Here is an 18,829-nt window from a genome sequence, read left to right as displayed (position 1 = left end):
GAATTTTAGGTTTTAAGTGAATTGAAATTCCTAAATCCTTTGAGATTCATTGAACTATTCCATCGCATGTTTAAATCTCCACTGTGCCCTTCAAGATTGTGACTGGGATGTCGAGGATCACAAACAAGGTGTGAATAACCATGTAAATTAGCTTGGTACACCCAATGTTACAACCACCTAATCAAGGTGCCGGTTAACCACACACGCTCCATTGATCTATGATTAACATCAAGCTACCCTTTGCCATGCATGTCAGTCTAGATTAGTGTGTCAGTTAACCATACATGTTTCACTAACGACATAACAAGGTGCAAAGTGCAATCTCATGGGTTAGCACCAAATTCACATTTTCCTAAATTAAGTAAGATTGGGAATTTTAGTAAAGTTTGGTTACCTTAGTATTTCATTATACTTTTAATGAGAGATTAAATGTCCTGTCAAACCTGTTCAACTAACGACCCTCCACCAGTCAAGGAAGCGGTGGGTGAGAGTGGACACCCATTAATTTTATAGGATGAGGCCTACTAACGGTAAGACTGACTTTTTATTCTTATACATATATATATATATATATATATATATATATATATATATATATATATATATATTAAACCTATAATACTATAATAGTATAAGGGTTGAATTTTAAACTTTTAAAATTCTAGGGTTTGGAATTAAATGTTTCAAAAGTTAGACTTTTACATTTAGAAATTCTAAAAGGGCAAGTTTTGAACTATTCAAAAACTTTTGGAATCCATAACTTATGAGTTTAATATAGGTTTAAATGAAAAGACTCTTGAAAATCCATAACTTGAGGGCAAGTTATTAAGTTCATAAAACCATTTATGGGAAAAAGATTTTTCAAGTTCATAACCTATGATTTTAAAGATCTGTATAAAAGAAAAACTTTTTATTTTCCGTAACTTGAGGACATGTTATGGAATTCATAAAAAACATTTAGATCAACTATTGTAACTTACAAAATCAAATAGTTTGTCTATGATCCAAATTACACTCATAAGAACAAGACAATTCATATCAAAATAAATTTCATGTAATTAGCCTAACCATATAAACTAATACAAAACATGAAACTTTGACAATTATCGTTTTAAATTGGATAAGCATGATCATTACCACATCAAAAAAAAGTTTATAAGTTCAAAAACAGTTTAGGGTAATGATCCTAGTCCAATTCCAACCTTAAAACTCGAAAATCTGCACTCAGAGGCTCCAACTCGTCGAGTGTATGAACCAGCTCGGCGAGTTGGTCAGAATTGTGAAGGTACTTGGCTAGTCCCTCAATGGACTCGGTGAGTCCACTGTCAAGATAGCAAATCTTTTATTTTTAAAAGCACTTCTAAGCATGTAGCATCAAGTATAATAGAAAACAAGCCTAGGATTTGATACCACTGTAGGGTTTTGAGCATTCTAACACTCTGAAGGTGTAAATGCAACCCTAAGTACCTTGGATCTATGTTTTCTCTATTATACATGCAAACTTTCATTTTCCATGGTATTACCCTAGCTAGCATACAAAACTTTGATACTTGGGTAATAAAACAAGTTAGATAACATAGCTTTTGTTGTAGCTTGTTTCTTGGAGCTTTAAGAGACTAGCACCAATAGTTTGAATGCCTCAAGCGGAATAAAAAGTCACCACTAACACTTGGAAACTTGGAAGAGGACTATTTAGCTCACAAAAATTGGCCACACTCTTGCAAAGACTCGGTGCCAATTTCTTGAACCAAAGGGCTTCTTATATAGTGTGGTTACATTAGGGTTACACCATGTAAACCCTAATGTGCATGACTTTCCACATTCCTCATGATCCATGGATTTTAACATCCATGGAGTATCCATGGGTCACCACATGGGTTAAGCCCAACATAAGGAATCATAAATCATTTGCCCACATTATAAGAATGAATGATTTACACAATCAATCCCTATATACTTAATTAGTCTCTTTTGATCACAAAATTAATTCCAAATTAATTATTGATCAATACTAATTAAATAATATTATTTCATATTAATATATTATAACTTATAATATATTAATAAATCATAATTATCCTATTCTCAAAACTTCAAATTGTTCCGGTGAAGTGCAACCCAAATGGACCATGCTATTCTCGAGTCAAGTACATACCAATTATAGTTATGAACTTAGACACTAATCCAATAATGTCCTCCTTGATAATACTTAATGAGCTATCACATGTGTCTATTATGACAAAGTCTTACGGTATAGGTGAAAATATTTCCATTACTCGTAAGATTCGGTCAATCTTGAGTCATGTTATTCCATTTGGTATTGAATATACTGAAAATGAGCTTTGCCACTAGATCTAGGTTGCTTGGGTTGCTTACACTGGTTTCCATATTATCACAGATGTTATACCTTAGTTTTTTTATATCGTGATTCTTACATATTGGGTTTTTGTACCGTAAGTGGATAGATTGCTTGAGCACGATGAGAGATGAGTCTTGTTGCCTTCTTCGATGATATTGTTGTTGGAAATAATGTGTAATGTACATGTAATATTTGTAATGCTACTTGTATTGGATATCTTTTTAGTTTTACCATATATTATTTCCTTTTCTTGTTCCTTAATTTTTTCCTTGATTGGTAAAGATAATTTCTTCTTTCCTTTGTATCATTTTGGTTATTTAAGCTTGTATCCCCTATACATCTTTTATACGAAAAAAATATACATCTCTGATTACCAATTTGTTCTTGTTATCAGAGCAGGTCAAAATCAAGAAATCCAAAAACCCAAAAATCTTACATCGCCAGTTTCTTCTATTACTTTCACCATGCCTGACAAAATCACGAACCCAACAAGAAAGATGGAACCACTTCCGATCATGATTCACCATATTACATCCGTCCTTCTTACTACCCTAGATAAATGCACATTAGTGAATCCCTCTCTGACGGAAATTACGTTGATTGTTCTCAAGATATGATCAATTTCCTTCTTGCCAAAAACAAAACGGGTTTCATCTATGGGACCGTTAAGAGGTTGAACTAGACCGATGCGAACACATGGGGTGGATAAGATGTGATGTAATGATTAAAGGTTAGCTAAACATGGCTATGGAGAAGGACATATAGAATAGCGTCAAATATGCTAACACAACGGAAAAAATATGGAGCGATCTAAAAGAAAGATTTGAAAAACAAAGTGCCCCTAAAGCATACGAACTGAAACAGAAATTTACAGCCACACGACAATATGAAACTTACAGACACACGCCAAAATGGAGTCTTTTTCTCGACATATTACACAAAACTTCTTGTTTTGTGGGATGAACTATAATCATTTTTGCCCCATCCAAGGTGCTCGTGTGATGGTTGCTCCTGTGAAATTAGGAAGAAACTAATGGATTTGAAAGAAAATGAAAAGCTCTATGAGTTTTTACTTGTTTTGGATAGTTAATTATCTACTATCACGACATAAATTTTAGAGATGAATCCTATGAAAACCCTTGGTGCAACATATCATCTAGTCTCGGAAGATAAATAGCAAAGGAACGTAACGGCAGGGAAGCAAAGCACGGTTGACACAACAACGTTCCAAGCTTTTGTCCCTTCCACACATCAACAAAACAAGAACAATAAAAAAGAAGGAAGACGAAGATTTGGAGATCAGATCGAACATCATACCTTTTGTGACAAAAACTGTCACAATCAAGATGGGTGTTTCAAGTGGATCGATGATCCAGAATGGTGGCCGGGAAAAGGAACGAAACGTGAACAGACCAAGCCTAGAGTTGTATGTGTTGACTCCGAAACCAGTCCTATACCGGGTCTAACCAGTGAACAATATCAATAATTTTTAAATCTCTTTGTAGGAAGAGCAAAGACTAATGCATCTCTGGTGGCTAATATGTCGTCGGTTGCCCCCACTGCCAACACAATAGGTAACTATGATAGGAGGGACAATTAGATTGTGGACTCAGGAGCCACAAACCATGTCACACATATACCAAAGACATTCATGCACCCCCTATCACCATACCAAATGGTGAAAGGGTATATGTGGAAGGAAGAGGAGATTAAATCTTGAAAATGGAACAAAATTAAGAGGGGTTGGGTTTTACATGTTCCTAAGTTTAATTGCAACTTACTATCTGTTAGTAAAGTGTCAAAAGATCTTCAATGTGCAGTAACATTCTTCCCGAATTTTTTTGTTATGCCGGGCTTGACCTCAAGGACATTGATTGGAGTGGTGAAGTGCAAAGACGGTCTCTACCAAATGGAGATAATTGAATACCAAAGACAAGCTTTCATGGCAACTATTGACATTTGGCACCACCATTTGGGTTATGCTTCACATAGAAAACTTGCTCATATTTATTTTCTTAAATGCTTTTCCATTAAGAATAAATATTGGTTTTGTGATTCTTGTGCTAAAGCCAAACACACAAGATTACATTTCCCTATTAGCTCCATTAAAACTCTTAGTTGTTTTGATTTAATACATTGTTGTATTTGGGGTCCTTACTGTACTCCCTCTCTCTCACATGCAATATATTTTCTCACAGTAGTAGACAATTATAGTAGAGTAGTCTGGGTTTTTCTCCTTAACTGCAAAGTGATGCAACTTCATGTTTAATAAATTTTTATAAATTTGTGTAAACACAATTTGAAAAGAATATTAAGAAACTCAGATGTGATAACGGGGAGGGGGAGTTTACATCAAATCACATGCATGGGTTTTATGCCGATCATGGGCTTATTCTCAAGACGACTTGTCCACACACTTAACCAAAACGGTGTGGTGGAATGCAAGCCTAGACATCTTCTTGAAATGGTACGAGCATTGAGATTTGAATCAAAATTACCAACAAAATATTAGGGAGAGTGCATATTAACCACAACATACTTGATTAATCTATTGCCATTAAAAGTCACAGAGAAGAAAAGTCCTTTCGAAATCTTATACAATCAGAAATCGGAGTATGATATTCTCCAGATCTTTGGATGTTTAGTATATTACAGAAATAACGAAACAAAAGGAGATAAGTTTGATGCAAGGGGGAGTCCTAGTATTTTCGTTGGGTATCCAAGAGGAATAAAGGAATATAAAATTTATGACACAAAAACTAGCAAAATTATCGTTTCGAGGGACGTAAAATTTGTAGAAAGAACTTTTTCATTCTCCTCTATTAATAAGGAAGCTGAAGAAGAAGAAGAAATATTTAGATTTCAAAAGGAATGGGCAATACTCGATGAGACTAGAAAAGAAATCAATAGCCCAACAGAACATATGTCAGGCCAAGGAACTAATTTACTTGATCAGAATGATGACCCCTCTCAGACGATTTCATCATCGGCCCAAACAGAAGATATTGAGGGAGGTGGCAGCCCAGAACAAAGCAACACCACACAAGCTCGGGACACTGTACCAATTGAGTAAATAACGATCCTGGTGACTCAAACATAGAAAACAATCATGACATGAATCATGATTAAGCTATTAGCGAACCACCATAACCGATCATGGAAAAAGAAACAAGACACAACCAAAACGCTTTGCCGATTTTGCCGTAAAACTTCCCCCATTGGTAGACCATGCACACCCTGTCACCAATAACGAATCATTAATGGTACACCCCTTGGCTAACTTTGTTTTTTATAATAATTTATCTAGCTCTCATAAAACATATCTGACAGCCATCGACTCCAATGATGAGCCAAAATACTTTGCTCAAGCCGTTCAAGATGATAACTGGTGAAGAGCATTGAAGAATGGAATTAAAGCTCTTGAAAAGAGCGGGACGTGGACCCTTGAAGAATGACCAGAGGGCAAGCATCCCGTAGACTCCAAATGGGTCTATAAAATGAAATACAAGACCAGTGGAGAAATTGAGAGATACAAGGCACAGTTGGTCGCGAAAGGCTATACCCAAATGGAAGGAGTTGATTACCATGAAAAGTTTACACATGTGGCTAAACTAGTTACTCTTCGAACACTCCACGCTATGGTTGTTAAAAAGGGTTGGATGATACATCAACTAAATGTTAACAATGCCTTTCTACATGGAGAGTAAGACGAAGAGGTGTACATGAAGATGCCTTAAGGTTTTTGTAAAAGCGACGAGACTTGAGTGTGCAAACTAAAGAAGTCTCTCTATGGTCTTAGGAAAGCCTCTCGAAATTGATACCAAAATTTCATGTTGTCCCTTATTGAGATTGGTTTTAAGAAAACCAAAATGGATCACCCTCTTTCGCTCGCAAGGATGGTGAAATGTTTGTCACAACCCTCATCTCTGTAGACGATGTGATTATCGCCGAAAACAATTTGTAAAAGATTCAAGAGACAAAGACCTTCCTTGATGCAAATTTTAGCATTAAGGACCGTGGAGTATTAAAGTATTGTTTGGGAATCGAAGTGCCTTGAACATGCAACACTCTTGGACTAAGTCAAAGGAAGTACATTCTGGACATTTTGGATGATTGTGGTTTACAATGGCGTCGTGCACGTATCTTTCCTATGGAACAAGGCTTGAAGTTAGACAAAGACAGCGGGGGACCTAAAGTAGATGCAAGCCAATACCAAAGACATGTTGGAAAACTATTTTACTTAAAAGGTACTCGTCTTGATATTTCATATTCTGTTAATGTGCTAAGACTATTTGTTGCCAACCCACGTTAATCACACATGGATGCAGCCACCCGAGTTCTACGTTATCTAAAAGCTACTCCCGGATAAGGGATTTTGATGCCATATGATGGAGGAACCGACCTTGTAACATCTTACAAATTAGACTGATTGGGATGTCCATTCACTACAAGGTCAACAACTGGGTATCTTCTACTCTTAGGAGGATCACCAATTTCAAGGAGATCCAAGAAACAATACTTGTGTCTTGATTTTCCGCCGAAGCAGAATATAAAAAAATGGAAACCAGCACAAGTGAAATATTATGAATGAGATGGCTCCTTAATGAATTGGATGTAAAGAAAAATGGAACGGCGCCCCTTCTTTGCGATAATCAAGTCGCAAGACATTGTTGGATTTTATACAAACAATCCTATGTGTGCATGCAACCCTAGAGTTGCATCTATGTTTTCAATATTAGTTATACAACTTTATGAACACATAAAGAAACCTGGCATGCTAGTACTATTTTCGAAATCCACATAGAAAAATAGAATACATACCTGTTGTTGTTATATAGAGGACGCGCATTGGTGTGTGCCCTAAAAAATAATGTCAATTTTGTAAAATTTGAAGGATCGTGGACACGCATTTGTGCGTGCCCTAAAATTAGTGTCAGAAAAGAAAAAAAAAAAGAAATGCGGAGGGCGCCTTTCATAAAATGTGCGTCCTCTAAAAGTGTCGCTTTATATATTTTTTTTGCTTAAACGCGCGTTTTTAAAGGGGGAAAACGAAATCGTTTGAAATTCTAAAATTTTGAAGAACCCCGCTTCTACCCACTCTCCTTAGTATCTCCCTTCATTCACTCCTTCCTTCTCTCTGTAATCCATCGCCACTGCCACCGCCATTGAACCTTAAAAACTCAATCCACACTTCACGCTTTTGTGATTCTCTCTTCTTCAGCTCTCTAATAATAGAACGCGCGTTCCATCCTAGAGGGAAAGTGAAATCCCCAAAAATTAAAACCCCTGCCTTGTGCTGAAAACTCTCATCTCCTTTACATAGCTGAAAACCCCCTTCTCATCAGATTTCGAAGCTATCTCTCCGTTTTGTCTGAGATTGTTGTAAACTGCAACATTCTTAAACTAGGGGATTCAACTAAATACCATAACCCAAACCTATTCTGGTAATTGGGCCTATTTGTTTTTATCATACATAGCATGTTGAAAAGATGCATGTTCTTATTTGAATCATTTAGATTACATGTTTCTCTCTTACATTATTTTTGTTTCATTACTCCATCACTTGTATCTTGATTTCTATGCAGGTGTCTGCTATGTGTTGTGCTGGCCAATCTACTTCTACCTTTGTCTCCTAATTTCTGATGTTCATTAAGATTATGAGTTGGAAACAACACCATTTTTTTTATCTTACTAATGTGGAAACAAAAGCTCCAAAGTGTTTAAGGTTTTACTTTTTTTTTTGCTGTAGGTGATTGCTTTGATCGAGGAACTTATAACAACTGCAAATGAAGAAGCTGGGAATTCTGGAGTGGGCATTGGGACAAGTGCTAATTTATCCCCTGGTTTTCACCATTCTGGAGGTACCTTTCAGAATGATGGGTAACTTTAGATATGGGATGTGTTAGGAGACATGCTATTTAAACTGCTTAAATTTGATTGGAAATTTTAAAGTATGGATGAATCAATGTGCTAACAACTAAGGGAAGTTTGACTTTAATGATAAAAAATAGTCAACTGAAGGATTCAGATTCGATGTAGATACAGAATAAAGTTAGACTTGTAGTAAAGTAATAACGGGTTGTTAAGTAAAAGAAAAAGGCTGTCTATAAAGTGAATAAACAAAGCTTTAATTGGTACATGAAAAACCATATCGATTACTAAGTCAAAAAGTGTCTTTTTTGATAAAGTCAACCTGTCAAATATCTCCTTTGAACAGAAGTAATTTGTTGCTCGAAATGCCCAAAATAGTAACAATTTCCATTTCAATCTTGATCCAGAACTAGTTTTACCTCAAAATCCAAAACATGTGAAGTTGTGTGTGTGTGTGTTTTATGTGCATATCATGATATTTATTTCCAATATCTATCACTCACAATAGTAAATGATTCTTGTATTATCTGTTACTTGCAGCGTGGATATGGTTCAGCTACGATAGAATTGCTGTCAAGGTACTTACTTTAAATCAACATGTTTATATTTTGGTATTTCCATATCTATCCCTTTGATCACATAGTAGTTAATTACAGTAAGTTCTTATAATAGGTACTTTGAAGGTCAATTCACTTCCATCTCTGAAGAAGATGATGTCCAAAACAAACCAGAGTCTTCACATCTCAGAATCATTGAAGCTGCTGATAAAGTAAGATATATCTCCTTTCTTATTAGTGAAACTTTTTTTAATTGGAATTTTGGATAAAACTTTTTCTGAAATTTGTAACTGTCAAGTGTCATTGATTGAAGAAAATATAAAGCCAAGATCCGACCTATCTTAGATTTCATTAAGATGATGGTTTATACTTGAAGTCATACATGAAGTCCAACCATTTTTGTCCCATATTCCTTGTATAGTTGCTATGGGGGAGCAATGGTTGCCTAAAATGTGGTATTCACTTTATTTTTTGCTCATTATATTCTTAATATGTAAACATATATCATTTGTTTGTTATTGTTCAAGATTTGACAATTATTATCAAAATAAACCTCCTGGAATGCCTTTATGAACCACCTAGGCTGGTGAGCTATCTTCCCATTTAAATATACATCTTTCTATCATTGAAGACATAATTTCCTTAATAATACTTTATTGTGTTACGTGTACTTTATTACTTACTCATAATATATACTTCAATCTGATTGTTGATTATGTTTTTGTGAGATCGTATTCTCTGTTCTTGATATTGCATCTGATAGGGAACCAAAAGTGAGGGGTCAGGAGTGAGCAGATGCTTTTACAAGCAATGCTTTACAATATTGTAGGAAATTTGGATAAAGTGCAACATGAACTACAGAAGGCGAAATTAATGCTTAATGAAACATTTACGACTTTGCTACTTGAACCTGCACTTTCAACAGTTCCTTTGTTCCCATGGCAGCTGGGTGGGACCCCTCTCGCCAGTTTTCTATCACAGTAACCTAATCAGTTCTGTTCTAACTAGTAACTTTTTTTTCCTTTCTGCTGGAAGTAACTCCTCAACTATTTGCTCGGTTAAGCTCTCACCCTGAAGAAGATGTTAGGAAACAACTCGAGGGCATTTTGGTCATGCTGGCAAAACAATCTCCATGGTCGATAATTTACTACACTTATTATTTATTGTTGAATGCAAGAAACAACAACATATTTTCTTTTACACGTGTATTATAGCATCCTATTTCATCTCATTCTATTAAATCCTTGTACTTTGTTGTGTTTATCCCTAGAATTAGTTATTATACTATGGAAAAATGGTGAGATATTCATTTACTTTGTTTCATTTTTCAGCTGCTCAAAATGGCAGTGCAAGTTCTACAGCTAGCACTCCAATCCAAGCATGGGTACAAGGAGCCAACAACAACAACAACACATCTGATGGTTCTCCTAACAGCAACAACAACAATAACACTAACACGACTCCCAATCCCATAACATAAAACCGAAAATTGATTAGAGAATGGTAAGAGGAGTTCTGTTCTTCTTTGTGCCTTTGAAACTGCAAGAGATGTTGCACATTATGTTCTTCTTTGTGCCTTTGAAACCACAAGAGATGTTGGAGCCCTTAGAGAACCTAAGGACAAACTGGAGAAGTGAGTTGAAGAGCTGACACAGAGATTAGACTTTGAAAAGCATTTGAGGGTATATTTTTTTATATATCTTGTATCTAATTAGTTTGTAAATTTTTGTTACAACTATTGATTTGTTTTATCTTTCCATGGAACCATTATTTATATGACATTAAATTTTATGCAATGGATTGTATTTTTTGTATATGATATTTTATTTTCTATTATGAGACATTAAATACAAATTTAATTTGAAAATTAGTAAATCTATAAATTATATTTTTTTAAACATTTTAAATTATGATACGCAAAAATGTGTGTCATCTTCATTTATGACATGACATTTCTTGACAAGGGCTTTATTGATACGCACTGCATGTCATTAACACGCGCGTCGTAAGGTTACGACACACGAATGCGTGTTGTCTTCCTTTATGACAGGGCCTTCCAAGATACGCATTGCGTGTCGTAAACGCGCGTCGTAAATGAGCGTCGTAAATGCGCGTCGTCTCTAGGTGACGTGCAAAAGCACGTCGTCTCTCTTTATGGCAGGGCCTTCCTTGACATGCATTTGCGCGTCGTCTGAACCTTTTACGACGCGCAATGAGCGTCGTAAAAGGCTTTTTTTCTAGTAGTGATAACAACTAGTTCCTTGAATCTCCTTAGCTTTGAAAGCAAGTACCACAAGTGTAGTACCTCTAATGGCTCACAAACACACTAGGTGAAAGGATGAATGTGGGAGAGAGGAGAGAAGGCTATCTTGCCCTAGAATTCATCCCTTTTAGGGTTTCCCAAAGCTTAGACGAAATCTTAGTGCCTTAGGGTGCTATTTATACTTAAGGCTAACTATGGTTTCAAGGTGTAAACCCTAATCCCTTAGCTTAGGGCCTAAGCAAGTCCATGGACTCCTTTCCTTAAGCCCTTGGACGAAAACTCCTAGATCCTTCTAGGATTTTCGTTCAAGCCTTCATAAAGGTGATCCACTGGCCCAAAGCCTCAACTATTGAATAATTACAAAATAGTCTGTGCACTATCAGTCAGTTCCTTTAATCCCAAAATTAATTCTAAATTAATTTCTGATTAAATACTAATTAATAATATGATTCCAAATTAATATATTATTCATATAATATATTAACAAATCATATTTGTACCCTAATTTATTATTCTTAACAATAAACCAGCCTCTCTCCTCAACAATCATCCTGTCTAGTCACCAGTGTGAAGGCAACCCAAAAGGACCATGCACAATCGGGTCATGTACATACCAAAATAGTTATGGACTTAGACACTAATCCAACAGTCTCCCACTTGGATAAGTCTAATAACTATTCTGCGTATGACTTCAGATCCTGATTAGCAATCGTAGCTTTCAAAAGCCGTTGTCAACTCTGATCTTATCCGAGGTGTGTCCTTTAGATAAGGGATCATATATTCCTCCATTCTTGATATCGCATAGATGTGAGAGATGGATTGAAATCATTCTCTTAGTCTATGTGTTGTTTCCTGATTTCCGATTTATGACGACTCACAACAGACTACAATTGAACACATCAAATTAGTCTTGGCTTGGCCAAGCGCTTAGGGTGTCATCACTAAATCATCGAGGGGCCCACATATATCACTTTTATCCCACTTTGGAAAAAGGAACGGATAAACTTCGACTCAATGCTTACTTGTACTAACTCATCGAATCACACACAACAATAAGTTTTATAACACAAAGTTACTGGTGCGTTTACTTATCATCAATGTGCAACTGACCAGCAAATAACAACTCACACGTCTCGGTTTCAAGAATATACAATATTATCGACTCACAATCACTCGTGATAAAGTCGATAATATTGTATATTCTTGAAGGCAAGAAATCAAGATTGAGAAAGTTCAGTCCATATGAGTTTGGATTTGTTGCAAACTTTGGTTTTGGAAAATTCACATGGATAGGAAGACATACACCATAAAATCTAAGTGTCAAGCATATACAATATTATCGACTCACAACCAAAGTTTGCGACAAATCCAAACTCATATGGACAAAAATAACGAACTTTGGATCGTCCTTTGATACTTGTTTAATTATTTTAGTCAAAACTGATTCTAGTCCTTTTTCCCTCTTAATGCGCTAGGCATTTGGAAAATTTTAGAATGGTCAAATATTATAGCATTTGTGATCGATCCTATACCCAAAGCATATGGGACACGATGCATAATGTCTTACATAAAGATGTGATACTTTATCAATCTTCTGCCATAATATTTTATGTGTCACATTCTCAGAATTCGAGCTATGAAGAGGGATGCCGTAATCATAATCGAAATTTGAGAACACACTATGTATCCTTGACTAAATTTATTAACATTCCACAATCTAAGCCTTTAGATTTGAAATGAAGCATAATATTCTCTCCCTTGATTATAGCAAAACAACTTTTCAACCCTTACCACTTTGCAAAGTATAACTCTTGTTTTCTATAATTAATATTGCTAACTTGCAACCTATCATAATTATCATGCTCCCACTATCATGATGATTATTATCATATAAGCATAACACTTATGCTCCCTCTAGCTTTGACATGTATTCAGAAAACATCTAAACTTCCAGAAAACAATGCTTATTGAATTTCTTAAGTTCATATTTCTAATACTTAATCTAAGCTTCTTAAACTTATACACCTTTGTCTTAGAAAGCTCACATGTGTGTCTAGACAAATTCAGAACTTATGTTACTAAGTCCCAAATCTTCAGACTTAATTTCCAAATCTCACAATTTGAACTATGGAAAGGGATGCCGTAACCATAATCGAATTTGAGAATACAATTTTCACAATTGCTATCTTTTTAAAATCTCTCTTAGTGAAAGCATTTCCTCACAGTCATTTTCATGAAGGAGGAAATCTTATGACACTTAGATTTTATGGTGTATGTGTTCCTATCCATGTGAATTTGTCAAAACCAAAGTTTGCGACAAATCCAAACTCATATGGACCGAAATTTCTTAATCTTGATTTCTTGCCTTATGGTAGCACGAGTGCCCACCATGTCTTCCAAGTAGTTTAGCAACTTATCCTTACATATCAATGTACTTTCCATTGATCAAGGTGCTTTATCTTTATGCATTCAAATGAGAACTCATAGAACTCACATACATAATTAACTCAATTGGAATGGCACAGAAACAAAATAATGTCAACACGATAGGTTGTAAACCTCAAGTCATGTGCTAGTGATGATCGATAAGGTTTATTCTTGATTTGTTCTTGAAACCTTTCAAGACCATTAAGACTCCCACTGACTCCTAGACATATAAGATTCTCTTGTTAAGAAACATTCCTTGACAAAACAAATATTCAAGAGTTATTGTAGTTCTTATCAAGACAAAACACTTCACATAATTGGTCCTAGTTGGTCTTTGTCTTATCCAAGACAACACAACTTACCAATTTCAAATGTGCAAGAATAAGAAAACGTTTCCAAATTCCACATTTGTTGAGTGTTATAAACCTTCTTTGTCACTCAATTCACAATCTTGGAGTATAATTCTAAGACTTGATATTGGAACGAAGTATGATTGATTTCTTGATTTAACCATTTCCACAATTTTCGATTCCTCTTCTTAGACATACAAATGCACTAAGACTCACTTAGAGGATCAATTGAGACATGGTTCTTAATCATTAAGACTTATCATAAAACACAATAAAATATACTCTCCCTTCTTCTTAGAATGGAGAAACTTTTATCTTTCTGCCTTCTTGATTCTTCTTATTCGTTATGCTATTCATTGAAACTCTTTCAATCAACTCAGAATTACACTTAATCTTATAAGTATAATCATATTTACTAAACTTTAGTAAATCATGACGAATATCTTTGTCACTCTTGTGGCAGACTTGATCAACACGCAACCTTGTGTACTCGATCTCCTAGTCCTTCACTTGACACTTTGTCAAAGAATTAGTCTAATTTCCAAAACATGGAGTCTCTCATTCATCACGCAACCAAGTTGTATGATTCCAAGTTTCTGTCCAATTGAAACTTGGGCAATGAGAAACTCTCCCTATTTGGTAAATTCTTGACATTTCCATAAACAACATAATTAAGAATCAAATCCATTATTGCTAATAATAGAAACCTTCAAACATCAATTTTTTTTCATACACGCCATTGCAAGGATAAATAAATAATATAAAATGAAAATTTATTTTATTGCGGAAAAATTTATCCTTACAATGAAATTCAATTGAAAAACTACGTTAATACGTATTTCTTAGCAATCTATTCTAACTACAAGTAGTAGCTCAAGAATCCAATCATCAATCAATGTGATCGAAATCCATTTCTTCACGATTAGATTCAGCTCACTTCTTCCCTTTAGCTTCCTCTCTTTTCTTTGATCCTACAAAACATCAAAATGTAATCTTATCACATCATGTATTAAGAATCTAGAATATGAACTTAAAACAGTTAGTTAATGGATTTTACCTGAAGTAGAGCCATACGTCTTGACTCTCCTATCTCTTAGATCTCTCAGGTAAATAGGGCAGCTTCGTCTCCAATGCCCCTTCTCTTGGCAATAAAACCAAATGGGCTCTTTTGGAAAGGCACAAGGAACTATCTCAAAATTTACCTTTTCTGGATCTCCAATGTCACCATTTTCAATGTCCATTGAAGTTTGGGAGTTTGATTCAGCAGACAAGTTTGCTTGACCAGCTTGCCAAATCATTTCTGATTCAGTAGCTATAAGCAAAGATGTCAAATCAATGAGGGTCACTTCATGATCCATCCTATAGTACTCTCTAACGAACTCACTATATGATTCAAGAAGTGACTGAAAAACCTAGTCAACAGCCAACTTACCTGAAATCTCGACACCCAACATCCTTAACCTATCGATGTGTTACTTCATCTCTAAGACGTGTACACACATAGGTTTCCCATGTTTACTTGCAAAAAGGTCTTGAGTGAGCTTGAACTTTTCAAGCCTTCGAACCTGTGGGTTAGTGACAATAATTGGAGAAGGTGGAGGTACTGAAGCATGATCTCTTGTTCCTCGATCATATCGTGGAATATCATCTTCATTTGGAAAGCTTTTTCCATGGGATTTGGGAAGACCATGATTGTCATAACTAGACATCTACAAAACGTGAGAAAATTCAAGTTAAGTTAATTAGAATCCTTGATGTGACACCCAAATGAAACATCGAGGCTAGGATCCAACACAATACTCTACAACCTAGAAGAGGGATGCCGTAATCTAGTTGCAGAATATTTGAAGGTAGGTAAACGACGATTTACCAATTTCCACCATGAAAAACGAAAAGGAAACTTAAGTTTCAAATGTATTGAAAAATCCTAGATCTTTTGAGATTCATTGAACTTTTCAATGGCATGTTTAAATCTCGATATGCCCCTCGATTTGTGGCTGGGATGCCGAGGATCACAAAACAGGGTGTGAATAACCATGCAAACTTACATGGTGCCCCCAATGTTATAGTCACCTATTTGATGTGTCGGTTAACCACACATGCTCCACCAAACTATGACAAACATTGACTCGCCCTTTGCTATCTTTTCTTAGAATCATTTAGTGTGCCGGCTAATCACAAACGCTCCACTAACGTCTTCGCAAGGGCACAAAGTGTAATTTCATGGAATTGCATCAATTTACTTTTGTCTAAAGTAACTAAGATTGGGAATTTTGTAAAAACATTCAGTTACTTTATACTTCATTATACTTTTAACGGAAAGGGTTTGCCCTATCCTACCCATTCGACTAACGACCCTCCACCAATCAAGGAAGCGGTGGGTGAGAATAGACACCCATTAAACGGCAATTTTATAGGCCATAACCTTATACCCCCCTTCTAGATCGACTTCATGAATGAGGCCTACTAACGGTAAGACTAGAAGTTTAAGTTATACATATATAATATTAGTCTTTTAATGTTATATATAGTATAAGGGTGTATTTTATGCTTTTAAAATACTAGGTGGTTTAATTTAATAAATTACACATTTAATTTGATTAAATATAAACCATATGATCATGGATTTATTAACTCTTTTTAATTATACTTTTAATTAACATAACAAAACCATAAGGGTGTAATTTCAACTTTTCAAAACTACGGGTTTTAGAATTTAGACTTTCAAAATTAAATATTTTAATCAAACAATTTAAATTCCAAAACTTGAGGGCAAGTTTTGAAAACTTTCAAAACATAAGCAAGAACATTCTAAATAAAATTACAAAATAATAATAATTAAGCAATTAATTAGTAATTATCTAAATATGACCTAATTCAATTTCTTGCAAGATAATCTATCAAATAATTTAAATAAATCAAGTTTATCACATAAGGAAATGATTATCTAATTAATTTGACAATTATCTTTTATTTTGGTAAGGATATCTTTTAAATTAAACAATTAATTTAACCTAATCCCTTAAATCCCTTAGAATTCGAAATTATGGGATGGGATAATTCAAAATCTTTAATTACCAAATTTAAACATTTAAATGATAATTACAAGATATGGCATTATCCAAATCCCTAAAATTTAGGATCTAATTTTGGGGAAGGAGACAATTTTGAAATTCTAGGGTTAGACAACCCTAAAATCGAAATCTTGGGGCCAAAGAAAAAGGTTTAGGAAATCTTACCAAAAATTTCGAAATCTAGGGTTTAGAAACCCTAATTTCAAAAATCAAGCCTCCCTGGTTTAATAGCCATAAACCCTAATATGTCAAGTTCATACATTTGAATAAAGCTAATTGAAAACAAAAACCAATGTCGCTGATACCACTGTTGGGTTTTATACAAACAATCCTATGTGTGCATGCAACCCTGAAGTTGGATCTATGTTTTCACTATTAGTTATACAACTTTATGAACACAAAAAGAAACCTGGCATGCTAGTAATATTTTCGAAATCCACATAGAAGAATAGAATACATACCTTTTGTTGTTATTTAGTAATAACAACTAGTTCCTTGAATCTCCTTAGCTTTGAAAGCAAGTACCACAAGTGTAGTACCTCTAATGGCTCACAAACACTAGGTGAAAGGATGAATATGGGAGAGAGGAGAGAAGGATATCTTGCCCTAGAATTCGTCCCTTTTAGGGCTACCAAAGCTTAGACGAAATCTTAGTGCCTTAGGGTGCTATTTATACATAAGGCTAACTAGGGTTTCAAGGTGTAAACCCTAATCCCTTAGCTTAGGGCCTAAGCAAGTCCATGGACTCCTTTCCTTAAGCCATAGGACAAAAACTCCTAGATCCTTCTAGGATTTTCGTTCAAGCCTTAATAAAGGTGATCCAATGACCCAAAGCCTCAACTATGGAATAATTACAAAATAGCCCGTGCACTTTTAGTCAGTTCCTTTAATCCCAAAATTAATTCTAAATTAATTTCTGATTAAATACTAATTAATAATATGATTCCAAATTAATATATTATTCATATAATATATTAAAAAATCATATTTATACCCTAATTTATTATTCTTAACAATAAACCAACCTCTCTCCTCAACAATCATCCTGTCTAGTCACCAGTGTGAAGGCAACCCAAAAGGACCATGCACAATCGGGTCAAGTACATACCAAAATAGTTATGGACTTAGACACTAATCCAACAGACATATCTCCAACAATCTCGTGTTCCATGAACATACGAAATACATTGAGATGGATTGTCATTTTGTACGAGAAAGAGTAGATTCAAAAGAGATACAACTATTGAACATCCATACTAGAGCACAAATTGTCGACTTGTTTTGTAACACCTGGAATCTAGATGGTTAATTATGGAATTATGCTAATTTCATGTTGAACTCGACGAGTTGAAGATGAAGAATCATGAGGATTTAATAGGTCTACTCGACGACTTGACGAGCCTCAACTCGGCGAGTAGGAGTTGTTGTGGTCTTAAGATTAATGAGACAACTCGAAGAGTTGGGCGCTGTTTAGGAAACCATAACTCCAGGGTTTTGCACCATATTTAAACACCTTAAGTTCTATGTGTTGGCCTCATTCCTAGCCTCCATAGCCCCTAACCCTAATCTTAAAACCCTAGAGCCTCTTTGAGTGTTGTGAGCTTATTGTGGGTGTGTTTTTGTGTGTTGGAAGCTCATTGAAGGGAAGAAAAGCTTGGTAGAAGGTGGTGGTTCGAGTAGGAGCTTTCAGATCTTGATTCTTTGTTTCATTTCCAACACATTTTGGGTATAAAGTTTTAACCTGGCTTAGTATTGGCTTAGATCTCTTCTCGGGTTTATTTGTAAGCTTTTAGCCATGGTTGGTTGGTTGTTGGGGAAGTATAAGTCCCAAGTGTTTATCCTTTCCAAATCTATGATCTCCATGAGCTCTTTTGGCATAAAGGTGCCAACTTTATGGTCTTAAGGACTTCATGCATTCATTAAGTCCT

The 18,829-nt window shown here is 35.2% G+C and overlaps 1 protein-coding gene across 1 annotated transcript in view; it reads left to right on the top strand.

Moving 5' to 3' along the window:
• LOC128126781 (uncharacterized) overlaps nt 1-10,267 on the top strand; it is a 42,214-nt gene extending 31,947 nt beyond the window's left edge. Inside the window, exons 2-8 of the mRNA XM_052764895.1 lie at nt 3,865-3,933; nt 5,158-5,417; nt 8,109-8,239; nt 8,903-8,999; nt 9,516-9,567; nt 9,617-9,736; nt 10,119-10,267. Coding sequence (XP_052620855.1) covers nt 3,865-3,933; nt 5,158-5,417; nt 8,109-8,239; nt 8,903-8,999; nt 9,516-9,567; nt 9,617-9,736; nt 10,119-10,267 — 878 coding nt within the window. The remainder of the gene's footprint in view (nt 1-3,864; nt 3,934-5,157; nt 5,418-8,108; nt 8,240-8,902; nt 9,000-9,515; nt 9,568-9,616; nt 9,737-10,118) is intronic.
• The last annotated feature ends 8,562 nt before the right edge of the window (nt 10,268-18,829 follow it).

The sequence above is a fragment of the Lactuca sativa genome, chromosome 6, assembly GCF_002870075.4.
Source record: "Lactuca sativa cultivar Salinas chromosome 6, Lsat_Salinas_v11, whole genome shotgun sequence".
In the NCBI taxonomy this organism is placed as follows: Eukaryota; Viridiplantae; Streptophyta; class Magnoliopsida; order Asterales; family Asteraceae; genus Lactuca; species Lactuca sativa.
This window is presented reverse-complemented; position numbering and strand designations above follow the sequence as displayed.